At 38.8% G+C, this 16,428-nt stretch overlaps 1 protein-coding gene across 1 annotated transcript in view; it reads left to right on the top strand.

The window, feature by feature from the left end:
• The window catches only part of LOC136446207 (metal transporter nramp1 homolog), a 44,089-nt gene extending 28,798 nt beyond the window's left edge, over positions 1-15,291 (top strand). The window contains exons 8-17 of the mRNA XM_066444522.1: positions 758-913; positions 1,139-1,208; positions 2,599-2,705; positions 7,800-7,889; positions 8,737-8,766; positions 8,940-9,160; positions 9,825-9,900; positions 10,342-10,419; positions 11,110-11,142; positions 14,148-15,291. Of these exons, the coding sequence (XP_066300619.1) occupies positions 758-913; positions 1,139-1,208; positions 2,599-2,705; positions 7,800-7,889; positions 8,737-8,766; positions 8,940-9,160; positions 9,825-9,900; positions 10,342-10,419; positions 11,110-11,142; positions 14,148-14,210 (924 nt within the window). The 3' untranslated portion in view covers positions 14,211-15,291. The remainder of the gene's footprint in view (positions 1-757; positions 914-1,138; positions 1,209-2,598; positions 2,706-7,799; positions 7,890-8,736; positions 8,767-8,939; positions 9,161-9,824; positions 9,901-10,341; positions 10,420-11,109; positions 11,143-14,147) is intronic.
• The last annotated feature ends 1,137 nt before the right edge of the window (positions 15,292-16,428 follow it).

Below are 16,428 nucleotides of genomic sequence, written 5' to 3' on the forward strand. Positions count from 1 at the left end.
TGGAATATCCTGCATTTTCCAAAAAATGTTGCCTTTCTAAGTGTAGATAACAAATTCTGTACTAAACTTTCACATCCTTTTCTTTGACTTTGGCAGACTTTGCTCAGGGCTCGAAAATCATTTTTCAGCCAAGTGGTACTGATGCACAAAGCAAAAAAATTACAAAAGGCATTCACTACATTTGTATCAATTTTCCAACATTTTTTGCAATCTAATGGCATATGTTTGCTTCTTTTGCAGCTTATTTTTATGTTTTACAGTATGGTGGCAAACTTTTTTTGATTGAAGATAATTGATGCACGCTTGCTCCCGGATGTCATCCATAATTATCATCAAGTCATTGTGGGCTAAGCAATGCCTAGAATCAGTCAAACGTTGCATGCCATGGTCATTAGATTTCATGTTTGTACAATTATACTCCATCTACATTATATTCTAAGTAAGTTAGTACATCATATTCTACAAAAGTAATGTTTCAATTGTATATCTTTCTTAAAGTCATGGGTCACTGAATTCATTTGGATAGGCAGTCTAAGTTGGAGGAATGTCTTAGGGATATACTAATAATTGTGGTCTGTTGATGATGGTTTACATATGGTAGTGGTGTATCAACAGATGCAATAATTACCCCCCCCCCCCGCCCCCATCTAGATATACATTTAGATGGGGGGTAATATAAGATAAACATTTGCAATGGTCACAAAACTGAACCATTAGGAACACCTATACATAATGTACCATTGTTTCTGTGCCCCAGTATTGTACCATCAGGCCCGACCAGGGGCAGATCCTACAAGGCATGTGGTTTCCATGGTGCCAGAACTGTAACAAAGAGGCTATCCAACAAGCCGTGGGGATTGTAGGGGCCATCATCATGCCTCACAACATCTACCTGCACTCAGCACTGGTCCTGGTAAGGACGTCTCTCACAATCAGATGTGACATTGGCACTACCTCAGTTAATAATACCTTGCTCACAACATTCTTAAAAGATTGCATGTTCCATGCCTTTCTCTATTTTTAGAAGTACAATGTAGGAAGTTTAACATGCATGTATGTTTACAATCATGACATCAGGTGCTGGCAAAATTGTGTATTCATGAAAATCAAGTGTCTATTATGATTTGCTTTTTCCCAGTCCAGAGATATTGACAGGAAAGACAAAAGCAAGATTAAAGAAGCCAACATGTACAATGCAATTGAGTCAGGTGAGATGTACATATCATTCTATCAGACTGAAGATTCTGTGACGTAACCTCAGAGACCCTGTACATGTACATTGTATTACTAGATGGAAACTAGCTGCCCAATGTGCCTGGCACAGGAGGACCTAATTGTATATGTCATTTTTTTAGAATAAGTGAAAGTGATTTAAAAATGATTTAGAGTACCTTCATGCCTTTTTCTGTTACATGTCTTGATGTTAGCCTGATTAAGTTGTGCTTATAGCAGCTCACCGAACGTCTGCAGGGAGGGGCCAGTTATAGCCACAGACAGCGGTGTTTGTGTGGATTTAGTTTTAAGTTCGTGTGGATTTAGTTTTACAGTAGGGAGAAAATGGAGATTTGCGGTTGCAACAATGGGGGCAGATAGAACAATCAATTTCAAAATGGCTTTAAGTTTGTTGTGAAGAGGTTACAGCGAAAATCCATGCACATAAAACCACCACAAACATTCCAACATTTACAATATCTCGCTGCCATCTACCTTTAAATACAAAACAATGATCTGAGGAATATTGCTGGGTGCCATATTCACTATAATGGTAGTTCTCACATATGCAGCTCTTTACTCGTCAGAAAGGAACACATTACTTGACTGGAAATTACGGTCACAAAAACAATACTTTTTCAAAATTATGTAGTGTAAGATTTCAAAAATTTACAGAAAGAGAAAAAAAGCCCTCTTGATGGGGAGGTGAAGCGAAATGTTTTTCGAAGAATAGCTTCCAAAAAGGAACGGGATGGGGGCAAAATGGCACAATCACTCTCTGCAAATCTCTAAATCATTGAAGAAGAACCTTACAGTAGCCTGCTATGCAGCTGACCAATGATGATGATGAATCATTGTTCATTCAATTGAGTTTTTGATTCAGTGGCAATACTGCAATTTCCAATAAAGTTAGCTTCTGTCTGATTTGGAGTCGAAACTGAGAAACTGTGACATTTTGAGCACAGTCATTTTGTTTGTAGAGGTCATGTATTTTACCTGTGCCTCGTATGTCAGTTTGACCACAAGGGAAAATTGGCTAAGTTGGTGCAATTTCCTAGCACGCTTTGTTGAGTCTAGTGAGATATCTGCTTTAGGAATAAGGATGTCTTGAACACCTGGATAAAATTGTGCTTACCTTTGGAATTACTGATGCTGCACTAGTAAATCTCTTAAAATTCACTGTTCTCTATGCATGTGGCCATCTTATGTTACCTAGCAGAATTATGTTTTAGTCTTGTCTGCTAGTCTGGACTTCAAACCGGTTTGGCCTTCTTCTTATTCCAGAGCCAGCCATTGCCTTGTAACAGTTTGAACTGCAACAGAAACATCCGATTAATGCTTCAACACAACAATGTTGTAATGTTTGTCTTCTGCTGTTTTTTCCAGCCATTGCCTTGTTTGTGTCTTTCCTGATCAACCTATTTGTGACAGCGACGTTTGCCCACGCCTTCTCTGACAGCAGTAAATATCAGCACCCAAGCCTTAGTGCTGCAGTAAGTCAGCAAATTTCTCAGCATTGGAACTTTTTACATTTGTCATTCAGAACATTTTTGCTACAGTAGAAGCCACTTAATTGCACAACGGATTAACACACATTTCTGTTAATTGCACGGAATCCCAAAATCTCAAACCGGTTCCCATTCACTCCATTGTTAGTGACTTTGCATTCCTGCACGGTGCATCGTCACCAATGCCGGATAAATGCACGAAAATTTGTCAAACATCTTTGACATAAAAGCGTGCTGAAAATCGGCAAACGCGGTACAATGAGCTGATAACTGTCTGTGTAAAGGCGCAATGCCTCCGATATGTTTGAAATTGTTTTGAGGAACAGAACAAGGCAATTTTGTTGATCATAGCGATCGTATAGGAGATCCCAGGCGGGTCACGGGGTGTGTTGGCACCATAAAAAGACGCACGCCTGCAAAAGGAAGAAAAATCGGCATGTCGCCTTGGCAGACAACGTGCTGTTCTCAATAAAGATTGGTCTCTATCTGTCCACAATCTCATTACTGTAAATGCATTTAAGCACGCGGGGATTTGATTTCGCGTTAAGGATGAAATGGAGTGTTGTCAGTGGTTCAAGTACTATTGTCACATACTATGCTGCAGTAATGAAAACCGGCGCCTTTTCATTTCATAAGAAGTACATAATTTTGTCTGTTTTCTTCCTGTCAATATTTCTGACTTCCCATCTCTTGGCCCCCCTGTTGTATCCTAAAACCGCTCCCCATCCCAAAGCCGCTCTGAAGCAGCTTTGGGATATCCCAAACACGTCGCAAGCCAAGACTGCAGGTTTGGGATATCCCAGATGTGCTCCAGCGGACTGCGTCTGGCCCGGGATAAGCAAGGGTGTCTATCCAGATCATGCTCTTGGGGGAGGAGCTTCATGTTTTAAAAGGCGGAGACTATCTTGCATGTGATTATCGTTGCCAGAAGGCTGCCATCTTTGTTTTATCCATGGTTTTGTGTAGAATCAATTCAGCCGCTGGTTCTTTCTAGCAAATTTAACCAAAGACAGCGACACTCCTTTATGCACACACCACATATGTAACTACCCAAGAATGTTTATTGGGTCATGATTTACCAAATGGAAGTCACGATGAGCTCTACTCAACACGTCGCGAGCAAAACGACAGTTCTGAATACGTGATGTCGCAGGCGGCAAAAGAGCACATCCTGGATAGACACCCTTGGATATCCCAAAGCTGCTCGCGAGCAAGACTGCAGGTTCGGGATATCCCGGATGTGCTTCAGAGCAGCTTTGGGATAAGCAAGGGTGTCTATCCAGAATGCATTTTCTAGTCACTTCCAGGTTAGGTTTATCGCCGATAAGTAACACTAAAACAAAACAGTTTGCAAAACCAAGCTATTATTAGGATGTCCATCTCCCACATTATGTGTAGAATTTTAGGATCAACGGTTGCGAGGAAAACAGTGGATATCGTTCGCCGTGATTCAGTGCTGTAGCAGCATATCACAACATGTCTCGCCAAGTCTAACCAAATATGGAAACCCGGGCGTAAACAATCACCGCTGGCTGTCATCAACAGAAGACCGAATCATGGATATGCAGGAATGCGAACCAAATATGGAAACCTGGGCGTGAATGATTACTGCTAGTGGTCCTGTCAATCACCATGATTGACTGCACCATTGCACCAATCAGTGCACATGGCTGCACCAGAAGAAGCACATTTGGGATATCCCAAAATGTCGCTAGTTGGCGAGTGGCGACGATCTTGTATGGCGACATTTTTGGATAGCACACCCCCCGCCTGTGGTGGTGCAGTCCAGCAGGGCAACTTCGCTAAGTTTCACCATCTGGATGATTGCACAAAATACGCTGACAAATGGGATGTGCAGTTATAAGCAGCATCTACTGTACATAAGAAAAAAACCGTGTGTGTCGAAAAATACCACCAGAAAAGTTTTCAACCTTCTCAATTGCACTTAACTTCAGTAGGACACAACAATAACAACACAAGGATGGGAGCCAGGGAGTAGTTACGTTGTGTCTGCACCTGTCAGAGTCGTGCCCCTAATTAAATTGACTATTTCAACCAATCAACTTAAACTTAAACTCAATCAGGTTGAGCTTGATAAATCCACGCTCTCTCATTGGCTGACCGAATTAGTCCACCTGGCCAGATGAATAAAGATGTGACCTAAAGGTCAGTGACCCCATAAGAGGAAACTAGCCGATCTTCTCCCCAAAATACCCTCTAAAATCATATTTCGAAGTGTTGTATGCCACAAGTGCGAATGGGATTCTTTGAATATTTGTTCAATGTACCCCCATAGCAAATTTCAGGTCATTTGTATGTATTTCTGGAGCACAGGAGGCCAAAATGTACGTTTTTGGTCAGAAAAACCTCAATAAAATCACTTTCAAGGTCAATATCGAAAAAAATTTAAAAACTCCCAGGGTATTTACCCACTCTACCTGTATACCAAATTTCAGCTCAGTTGGTCCAGGGACGACCGAGCTGAGTTGATTGGAAGATTTGACAGGAGAAAGAAACATTACGAAAACAGTACTAGTATGTTGGGCCCAACAGTATGTTGGGCTCAACATAAAAACAGATACTAATGCTGTATAGTCTAGATGCCCTTTTCTCTATCATACTTTTTTTGGCCATGTGTATCAGTACAAGTTAGCTGAAACAAGTGCTTCTGCAAAAGCTGCCATTTTCGCCGCAATGGACATGATTCTTTACAGGTGGTTAGTTTTAACGGGATGTGATGTATATTCTTAATCCATCACCCTAGCCCTTAATCCTTTAACATAAACTTTAATCCCACAGGATAACCCTCAATCCGTTGCCCTTGCCCTTAATCTGCCACGAAAGCCTTTAATCCCTCCGCATTGCCCTTATCTGTCACCATAGCCCTTAATCCGTCCCCATAGCCCTTAATCCGTCACTTTTGCCCTAAATCCGTGGTCATAAAAGTTTAATCCGACAGCATAACTCTTAATCCATCACCAGAGACCCTAATTCGTCACCCTTTCACTTAAATGCGTCATCCTTACCCTTAATCCATCACCATAACCCTTAATCCATCACCCTAGCCCTTAATCCGTTAACATAAACATGAATCTGTCAACAGAGCTCTTAATCCGTCACCCTTGCCCTTGATCCGTCAGCAAATCCCTTGATCCATCACCACAGACCCTAATCCATCGCCCTTTCCCTTAATTCGTCACCATAACCCTTAATCCGTCACCCTAGCCCTTAATCCGTCAACATAACCCGTAATCTATCAACATAGCTCTTAATCTGTCACCCTTGCCCTTGATCCGTCAGCAAATCCCTTAATCCATCACCACAGACCCTAATCCGTCGCCTTTTCCCTTAATCCGTCATCAAAACCCTTAATCCGCCACCCTAGCCCTTAATTCTTATTACAACGTATCATATACCATCGGAAAATGAAGGCAGAAATGACACACATGAGGTATAAATGACATGGCACAGGTCCAAATTATTGTTGTACCAACCAACCAACCGACCAATCAACCATACATAGAAGTCTACACGGCGGCAAAGATTGGACTTGAGTGCAAGAGTACAGTGCACGGTGGCAGTAGTTAGATTGATAATGAGTGCAAGAGTACAGTACTACTAACAGTGGTTACATTGGTATTGAATGTGAATGCACAGATGGCCTGGTGGCGCATACAACCAAACTTTATTGAATCCAAGACACATCTGAAAGAGAAGAAAAAATTTCTCGCGTCAGCGTAACATCCACAACTGGCCATACTTTCTCTGAATTTTCATTTTCTATATCTATCTGAGATAATTGAAACATTACAGGGTCAGTGCAAGAACATGAATAATAGTGCCAGGTATGATCCTTGAAATTTATTTGTTTCGTTGACATTTTTTTTGGAATTTGTAGGGCATAAACTTTCTCAGGTAGGTTAAAATCTGTTTTTTTATAGGTTTCGACAAAGGAAGAGCCGGTAACAAAAAGCACGTATTGTGCCCCCCTCCCCTCCACTGACAACCATAACGAAAATTTGTAAGAAATGGAACGATTGAAGGCGATACGATATAGAAACACTCCAGAAGATAAACCCAAAGGTTGGCAAGCATAATGTTGGTAAGCAGGAAAGTTAGCCTTGCATACACTGGGTCATACGAAAAGAAATTGTGTTTTACGTCTGTAAAATTTACAGATTATCGAGAGAGGAGGGGGGAGGGTGGCGCGCGGCTGTTGCATTTTCTCAGTCTGATTATCTTTTAAACAGCTGGTCAAACTACAATGCCATTGATTGCCCTTGCCCGTAGTATTTCAAGCTATATTGTTTTCCTGTAACTGTATGCCTAATACGCTACTAATTGCTTGTATCGCGTGAAGAAAAATATTTACCTGTTCAACTCGAGGCAAATGCCATTTTGCATCCGGGATACTGTATCGCACCTCTTTCAAGAGCGACACCTTACGACTTTAGCACGTAGCACTTTTAAGTTTAAAACCCTCATTCGAAAAATTTTCATTAACATAATTTATGAACGTCCACTCGTTACTCGATTACTGCAATTATGAGCATGTTTCATTACACTATTTTTTGGCATACAATAAGATAAAGCTATTGTTAACCGCGAAAAAATGTTCTTTTTATTGAGAACTTTGTTATGTAACAATAACCTAACTATGATCTAAAAGGTCAATACCACAGTGTAAAGTTTACAAATGTACTTTAGAAACATTGATGCAGGGTAAGTTCAAGATCCTTCCATCCTACCTACCATGCATCGATGCATGGTGCCATCGATGCATGGTGCCAAAACGGCGAAAATGAAAAAAAAAGTGCATTTACTTTGAACCCAAAGCCAAGTCTTGCAAGGTCAAAGAAGTGTTGGCATTGTATAGTTCAATAGTTATTCCTAATGTCATTTACCAACATATACTTTCATGAAAGCATGACCATACTAAAACATCTATGGTCTGGAACATTAGTTGTTATGGTTTGATGTTATGAGAGAGTGAATCAGTGACATTGGCTGCACACGCACAAGTTTATAAGAAAATTATTACTGGGTGATCTGTAGTAGCTTGTTTCTGTCTGACTACAGGGAAAATGGATCTTTGAAAAATACGGTCTGGCTATGAAGATTATCTGGGGGATCGGTATCCTGGCGGCCGGACAGAGCTCAACTATGACGGTACGTGTCTCTGGGGGTAAAGTGTATTGTGTGTATGCTCTGTAACATTAAACAAGGAGAACTTTGAATTCATTAAGACTCACACCTAATTAGTTACAATGTATGTACATGCACAAGGTCAAGTAAAGCAAAATTTTAGATTTCCTTATTAACAATATTTATTTTACAATACACACAATGCAAAGACAACTACAAATGTAGATATTAGGCAACATTTGCAAGCAAATACAGCATAATTTGCCCATAGCCCTCCCCATGCAAAAATAGTTCCATAATAATGATTTTTTTTTAAAGGCAATATCGCCCCAAAAGCCCAAAATAAATCGTTTTAAAGAGGTGTATGCCAAAAACGTGAATGTAGTCCTTTGAATATTTGTTCAAGGCACATCTACACCAAATTTCAGGTCAATTGGTTGGAATTCCAGGGCACATGCAGGAGGCCAAACTAAGGAGGTATACATTTTTGGTCTAAAAATGGCCCAAAAAGGCCTGTATGGAAAAAAATTAAAGACCTGTCTGGGGGGATTTGCCTACTCTACCTTTGTACCAAATTGCAGGTTATTTGGTGGAAAAATGACAGATGAATAAATTTGAAGATTTGACAGGAGGAGGAGGAGAAGAAGAAGAAGAAGAAACATCAGGGAAAACAATATATTGAAATATAGATATCATGTTTTTAATGTCTATGCTTTCGTCAATGTTTTGTAGTCTTTTTGTATTATGGACAGTACTCCCAGACATTTATTGCAGGAAAGAATGATACTTGAGTCAAGTTACTGATTATCAAGGATTTCTTTGAACACATGCTCATCATTTAGAAAACAAACTGTTTGTCCTTTACACACAGGGCACTTATGCTGGGCAGTTTGTAATGGAGGTAAGTTAAGGCACTTTTTAGTTTGTTTGTATTCATCACTCCATGAGAGAGTGAGTGAGAGAGAGAAAGAGAGAAGAGAAAATAAAATCAAGCTGAGCATTTTGCAACTTCAAGCCGGGTGATGTTTGGCACAAATGTTATTCTAAAATCATAGCAATCTCCTCCTATGTCAGGGTTTTCTGGATATTCACTGGGCTAAATGGAAGAGAGTTCTCCTGACAAGGTCTATCGCTATGGGTCCGACCATCGTAGTCGCTCTGTTCGCACATCGTGATCTGGACATGTTGAACAACTGGCTCAACGTCCTGATGAGCATCCAGCTGCCGTTCGCCCTCATTCCCATACTGCACTTCACCTCCAGTGAGAGCATCATGGGAGAATTTAAGAACAGCAGGTGGGTGGAATTACTGTAAATGCAGAAAGGTTCGTGGAGATTTGATTTTGTGGTAGGGAGGAAATGGAGCATTTGTGGTGGTTTTCAGTTCGCGTTCAGCTAGATACACAATGTAAATGTATTGTATGTATGAGATAAAGTACAAACTTTTAAGGTAAATGTATTGTGTGAATGTAAGAAGAATCTACTAGGTAACCTCCATTAACATCAACCGCCGGGTTACATAAATCCATCACTTTGAAAAACAGGGTTTGAGATATCTCTAGTGCAGCACCCCCAGGTATGCACAGTTTAGATATATATACATGTAGGAGTGTATTATACTGGGGAACGTTGGGTTGGAGATCTGTTTGGACGTATCTTTTCAGGGTGGAGGAAATATGTACCCAGGTGGAATTATGTTAGTAGTAGTAGTACAGATGCTAAGATGTATAATTATGCTAAGCCTTATGATTTATTTACTCAAGGCCTGGATGTCAGATGTAACATTAATGCACAAAACAAGGAGGAAGATATTTATACTGTCTGACATACATAATCATTTGTAATATGTATTGTCTGTTTTAACCTTTTACATAATTATACCTCTGCCCATGCAGGTCATAGGATATTATATTGTCTCTTGTTTCACATACTAGATTAACCTTTTTTGCATTGATTCCAGGTTTACAAAGATACTTGTGTGGTGTTTAGCCACTGTGATTATTGGGGTCAACTTCTACCTCGGCTTCACCTATGTGGTAAGCGTCTCTCCAGTTTTTTAAAATCAGAGTGTCTTTGGAAAAATTGTAATCTGTTTGAATGTCTCTTGGTTTTCTAACTCTGGAACTACTAACTGTAACAGTAACTGATTTAGTAACAAACAGATTCCTCAGTAGGGAGAAAGTTCTCTCTTAAAGCCTACCCTTATTTGCTTATGTTGAATAAATGTAAGCCATTCTAAAGATTGTCGGCAATACTTTTGCATGCCCTAGATATCATCCTGCAAGAATAAAGTCCTTAGTATAGCATATCAAATTCATGTGCAAAACCATGATTCACTTGAACAATGTCTGATACTGAGAAGCTAGAAGTAAGCTTTAACACATATGTCCTTTTTGTTGTTCTCTGTACCACCATGCAATTTAAGGTCACTCACTTCTTTATCCTGGAAAAATTTACTATCTTTTTGCCATTTCTAGGATGGTGTTCTACCAATTTGGGGCTATGTTTTAGTTGGACTAGCTGTTCTCATCTATATGATATTTGTACTCTACCTGGTAAGTCATCGATATGATATTTTATGTCATAGTTATTGGCAATAAGGCTAAGCTGTTTCAGTTACATATTTTTGTAGTTTTGCATAATTATGTTGTGAGAGTAAATCATGTATCCAGGGACACCTGAAAAACAGAAGCACATGAAGCACACGAGATGGAAATGATAACAGCTTACAACACACGCACCAAGAACAAAGAACTCATAGACATTGAATTAAGGAGCAAAGCACAGGAGCTGAGAGGAACTGAGACTTTCCTGTACCTGAGAACAAGAGTCAGGAAAGGACACTAGAGAATGTACCTATAGTATGCCAGGGTCACAACTTGGAAATTGTGAAAGGAAATAAGACTGATGATTATGTGATTATGTGTTATGACAACTTATAAGCCGTTGAAAAAATTATACCCGATGAGAGACAGAAGTGAAATGGAACTCTACAGTACAACGAGTGCCACAGGCTTAGACATATAGATGTGACGGATGTCATATACCGTAAGATTTGTATATATTATGTTCTTGTCTTTTAAAGATGTATCAGTACTGTTATATTTCAAGTGTGATAAAGCTATGCTCTCCTAAGGGAGGAATAAAGAAAGAAGAAGAAAAAGAATGAATGAATGAATGAATGTCAGTGAGTAGAATCATTGTAGGCTTTATCCCATAACTCCTTTTATTCCTTTTTTTTGCAGGCCGTTGGCATCAACAATTGGAACAGACTCATTGTAAGTTTGAATCAGCAATTGCTGTTCAATATCTATTAGGATTGCTTTGGAATATGCCCTTAGATTGTTTTTTTTATCTGCCCGTTTTTGTTTTTTCCTGCAAGCACGTCTATTCCTCGCGAGATGGGGAACAACAGACAATAAGCCAGATAGTGAGTGAGTGAAAGTGTAAGTGACAGGATCTGCATACTTCCTGTCAATTTTAGAAGAAAACTGGTCTGCTCTTCACCCACTCATCTATGATATGTTGAAAATATGTATATTATTACACTTGATTTTGATAGGTAAGTTTCTGTTGGGGAGAGGAAGGTCAAGTTCGAAAATTGGTTTTCTGGGGGTTCCTTCGGTGCTTCAGTGGACCTTTTGTGTTTGTTGGTGGGATAACTCGAGAGGCATTTGATGGACCGTGATAAAATTTAGTGGGTTGGTGGGGGTTGGGAAAACGAAGGTCAAGTTCGATAATGAGCCTCCCTGCGGCTACCTACAGTACTGCAGCGGGACTTCAAAGTTGTTGAGTTCAAGTTTTGGATGTGCTGTGGTCCTTATTTTGGAGTGGTGGGTAGCTCTTTTGGTAGGAGGGAAGTTGTGTAATTTTGGCTCCCCCAGCAGCTTGTATAGACTACAGTGCGCATTTTCATCTAAAATTTTGGAGGAGGATAACTCAAGCTAGGTTTGGTGGATTTTCATTGTTTTGGGTAGCTAGGTAGAAACATTTGATGATGATTAACATAATGAGATACATTTCATGCAAATCAGGGCCTTATCTACATGATTAATGAGGAAAAGTTGAAATTCCATTCCAATGTGCTATTTTTGCAATGATGACCTATATATACGAGGACACCATATGGACAGTGTGACTGAGGCTGGGATTTTTGGGTCAACATGTGGGCAGTCCTTTTATGATGGGGCTTCAAAACATATTAGCTGTGAACTGTGACAAAGAGAGGAACACCGCTTGATATATTGATTATGTAAATAAGGACACAATTTGCTTAATCAATGAGAAAATGATTCCAAAGTTGTAAATGACAGTAATTTTATACCTGCGGTATTCAGAAGTTGAAGATGAACATAATCAAACATTAAGTCTGCAAACCTCGGCCTCATTGCATATATGAAATGAAAATACTAGAATAGCCATCTTTGCCAAATGCAATATAACGTTACTACTTCTATACTTTGATGTGACCAACTTGTGTTATATGAGTAAAGATCATCACCTCATACAATAGTTGCAACCTTGTTTGCATCATCAAAGTGAAACCTTTGAATATATCATTCGTAAAAGTTAATATCAATTGGCGAAGATATGGGGTCGTTGAACTCTAGTTTGTAAATCCTTCCTGACCACTTAGATTTCATAATGAAAGCAATTCATGATTACAAAATGTATTTCTTTTGCCTAACTTTTTTTTTGCAAGCTTACATCGATTTTGCATTCCCCAGAGGATGTCATCCATATAATCAAATCAGTATGGCCTTACATGGACATAATTCCCCCATCAAACTTTCCATTGGAATTAATCTTTTTGCGTTTCGGCGCCTTCGCGCCGGAACGCAATGTCCTGGCTTTTACCTTGCAGGCAGGCAGGAACCAGGGAAGCTTGGTTCAACACTGTGTCGCACACAATAAGACCTTATATGGCAATACGTTCCCAAATCCTTGTATAGCCGTTGCCTTATATGGCAAGGGAGCACGAAAAGGCAGGCAGGCTACATTTGCATGACACACAGGAGGGCGACGGCATGTAACTGCTACAACTGTTCGGAAATATCATTGCATTGTGGTTTCGGACTTTGATATCCTGAAAAATGACAATATTACATCTATTCCACAAGATTGCAGAAGAAGAAAAATGATTTCGTCAAGAAAACAACCAAAAATCGGCATAAATGATACCATATAGTGAGGTTATAGCATTACGTACAGAGTGACGGGTTACGTACCGCAGCTTGGCCCATCTGGCAACGCGAAGCACTTCGGACCCAGAAGATCCGGGTTCGTGTCCGTGCATGGATTTTTTTTTCTTTTTAGATATTGAATATCAAAAATATATATTGATATTATATTAATCTATCAATATCATATTTATGAATATCATTTTTTCATTGATAAATAAAGAAATATTTTATATTTGTTATTTTTAAATATTCATTTAATATATACAAGGCCTTTGTCTTATGAACAGGACTTCATAGATTCCAAACCCGGCATTCCAATTTTTCTGTTCATTGTAATGGAAAATACCGTGCAGCGGCTCCTATGCGCGGTAAGATGATTCTTGCAAAACACTCGCCACTAAACTTCTATCCCCGATGTAAACAGAGGCTCTTGATGTTGTTTGCAAAACAGCGATCCTTTGTTACAGTAGCAAATGCTCCATTGTTCAGTATCGACTTCATTCAGACAACACGGACGTGGAAAGTGGCGCCGCTCGGCACAAAACTATGGGAATTTTCATGAATTTTAGCAAAATTACCCAGGAAAATAAGGAAGAAATGTTGTAAATGCGGAAACCAGAATAATACGGATGAGGTAGCTGTTGATTTGTTTGACATTTGGTAGTCATTTTAGATAGAACCTTAGCTGTTATGAACTTCTATTTCACTTAATTACCATAGTGCTGATGATTCAATGGTGCTTTTTCAAATTTTATGTTTTATTGCGTGCCATGTACATAATTACATTGATAGCTTTTATAATGAGCCTATTATACATTCTACAAATAAGTACAAGTTGTAGGCCAAGACCAGCTTTTTCAAAAGCACTTAAGTTAAGTGACGTAACTTCAAAATTGCTTTCCCCAATCTGCCTTTCTCTATTAAAACAGTACTCATTTCCCAAAATGACAATTTTTCTTATAGACTGAACAGCCCTTGAGTGACTTCCTCTGGCAGATTTTACTTCAAGTAAAGGGAAAAGACAATTCACACTCATAAACGTAGCCGAAACGCCAGCTTTTTTTAAAAGCTCTTGTTTTATATGTGTTAACTTTTCACAGGAAAGGATGCGGATCTGGAGGTCAAGACAAGGGATTGAGGTTGTTACCAGTGGGATCAACTGATGCACATGTACTTTCATTTACATGTATCGTACAATGTACTATTATTCTTGATTTGTTAACAGTAACTTAAGTTACTTTGATGATTACTTAGTCAACCGCTAAAATTTCATCATCGAAAACATCTGATCAGAGACAGTGATGTTTGTTCCACCATTAGTATTAAATGCTGTGCACTACTCCCTGCTAAAATTACCAACCAGGTAAAGTGGATTTACAGTATTTATAGTGCTTCAGACAGAGGCTATTGTTTATTGAATAACATGTCAAAATGAAAATTGTTCTGTTCTGATGTATTTTGGGTTATGTTGCTATATCAGTTACTGCATGTACAAAATCACACAAAGGAAGCAGTTTCAGGAAAATTGTAGTGAAAATTTGTACTGAAATCTACTATGACAGAATCATGATATAATGAACTATGATATAATGTTAGAATACAATGATATAATAATGTTAGAATACAAAAGGGACTTATGATCTTTATAAGAGCTTTTGGGTGATTTGTAGCAGATATGAAAAAAGTTGATTTTAATGAATGAAGTCTTTTACAGTTTGATGTAAAATGATTAATATTTGTGGCACCTCATCACACTTTGGTAAATCTGATTGGTAATTGAATGTGGTCACAATGTTCATAAAACAATATACACCTATGGTCAACATATTGGACAAGATTTACATGTTCCTGCTCAGGCATGTGTGAGCGTGTGTGTGTGTGTATATGTGTTTGAGTTCGTGAGTGAGTGTGTGTGTGTGTGTGTTTGTTTGTTTGTGTGCATGCATGTGTGTGTGTGTGTGTGTGTGTGTGTGTGTGTGTGTGTGTCTAAAATAGATAACCCAATGACATTGATTTACCCCAAAATGTGTGGTGTACATTCATTTCATAGCTAATTTTCTTGAACATTTGACAACTGTGATATAAAACAGTTACAGATATTCCACAAGTCAGACAACAATGGACATAGATATTACACTTAATTACATTTGAAGATACAATAATCATGTATTTGATTAGAATGATAGCTGAGGTTGTTAACCTTTGTTAAGCAGATGAATATTATAAAAACACAGTATTTATGAATTGATGTCTTGGTGTGATTTTCATTGAACTTACATAAATCAAGTAGGTTTTATCAACCTCTTTGCATAAATGCCATGATGATCCCCTCTTTATAGCTAGACCGATCCTGACTGTCCATCACAATTAGCAGTTCATCCAATGAAAAAATACAATTAGCAGTTAGACAATGAGAAAGTGGCTGGATATCTGTCAAATATTTGCTTTTTTTGTGCATTTCTACGTTTTGGCGGAGGTGGGCGAGATCTATTCTCCACAGAGATATAGACTATTCCCAAATAACCCCCATTGCAAGAATTGACTATTCCCATTACAACATGTGCAAACTTAAAGTATATGTACAGGGGGGGTTAGAGTCCAATGATTGCCCATATTTTGTGCTATGGGATTGGTCTATTATGTAAATCACAAATATGAACCCCTCCACTAGTATTGTAGCATTTTCCCAATGCTTATAGGGCACTGATTAGTATGATTTATGTCATTTTACCATGTCCTGCCTAATTTACATATGTTTCAAGTATGTAACTCCTACTCTAAAGACGTGTTCCATGACCCCACCATGGTCAGGTGAACTGCTGTGGGGTTTATATGGGGACATGTCAAACGGATATCGATTGGAGTGTAAATGGAGTAAATAAATGTAGAAATGCCCTAAGCATGGGGGAGGTACTATTTCACAAAAGTGTACTTTTTGCTGAAATACGCGCCTAGAAATGTGGAGACAGTCTATGAAAATGTAAAGATTTTGTAATTTTTTCAGCTTATTATTAACCCCCTGAAGTTTGTACCATGACTATGTGCTAAACTATTATAAAGGTATGCTAGCAAACATACTTTAGGCCACAGCAAGTAAATTTTATGGATGATATCCTCCACAGACTCCAAAATTAATGAGATAGGACAACAACAAAAACAAGGCGGGCCAAAAGAAAACAAGATTCCTATATTTTCAAATTTTGAGATCATAAGTCTTGTTAAACAAGGATTGAGGCGACGAAATATGATATCATGACCAACAGGTCTTTTATTCCTGTATTCAACCAATGGGGTTTCATATATAATATAAAACATCATTGATTTAATGTAAACATGTCCTTGTAGATGTGTATACATCTCAAGAGACTAACTACAACAAAT

The sequence above is a fragment of the Branchiostoma lanceolatum genome, chromosome 12 (assembly GCF_035083965.1).
Source record: "Branchiostoma lanceolatum isolate klBraLanc5 chromosome 12, klBraLanc5.hap2, whole genome shotgun sequence".
In the NCBI taxonomy this organism is placed as follows: Eukaryota; Metazoa; Chordata; class Leptocardii; order Amphioxiformes; family Branchiostomatidae; genus Branchiostoma; species Branchiostoma lanceolatum.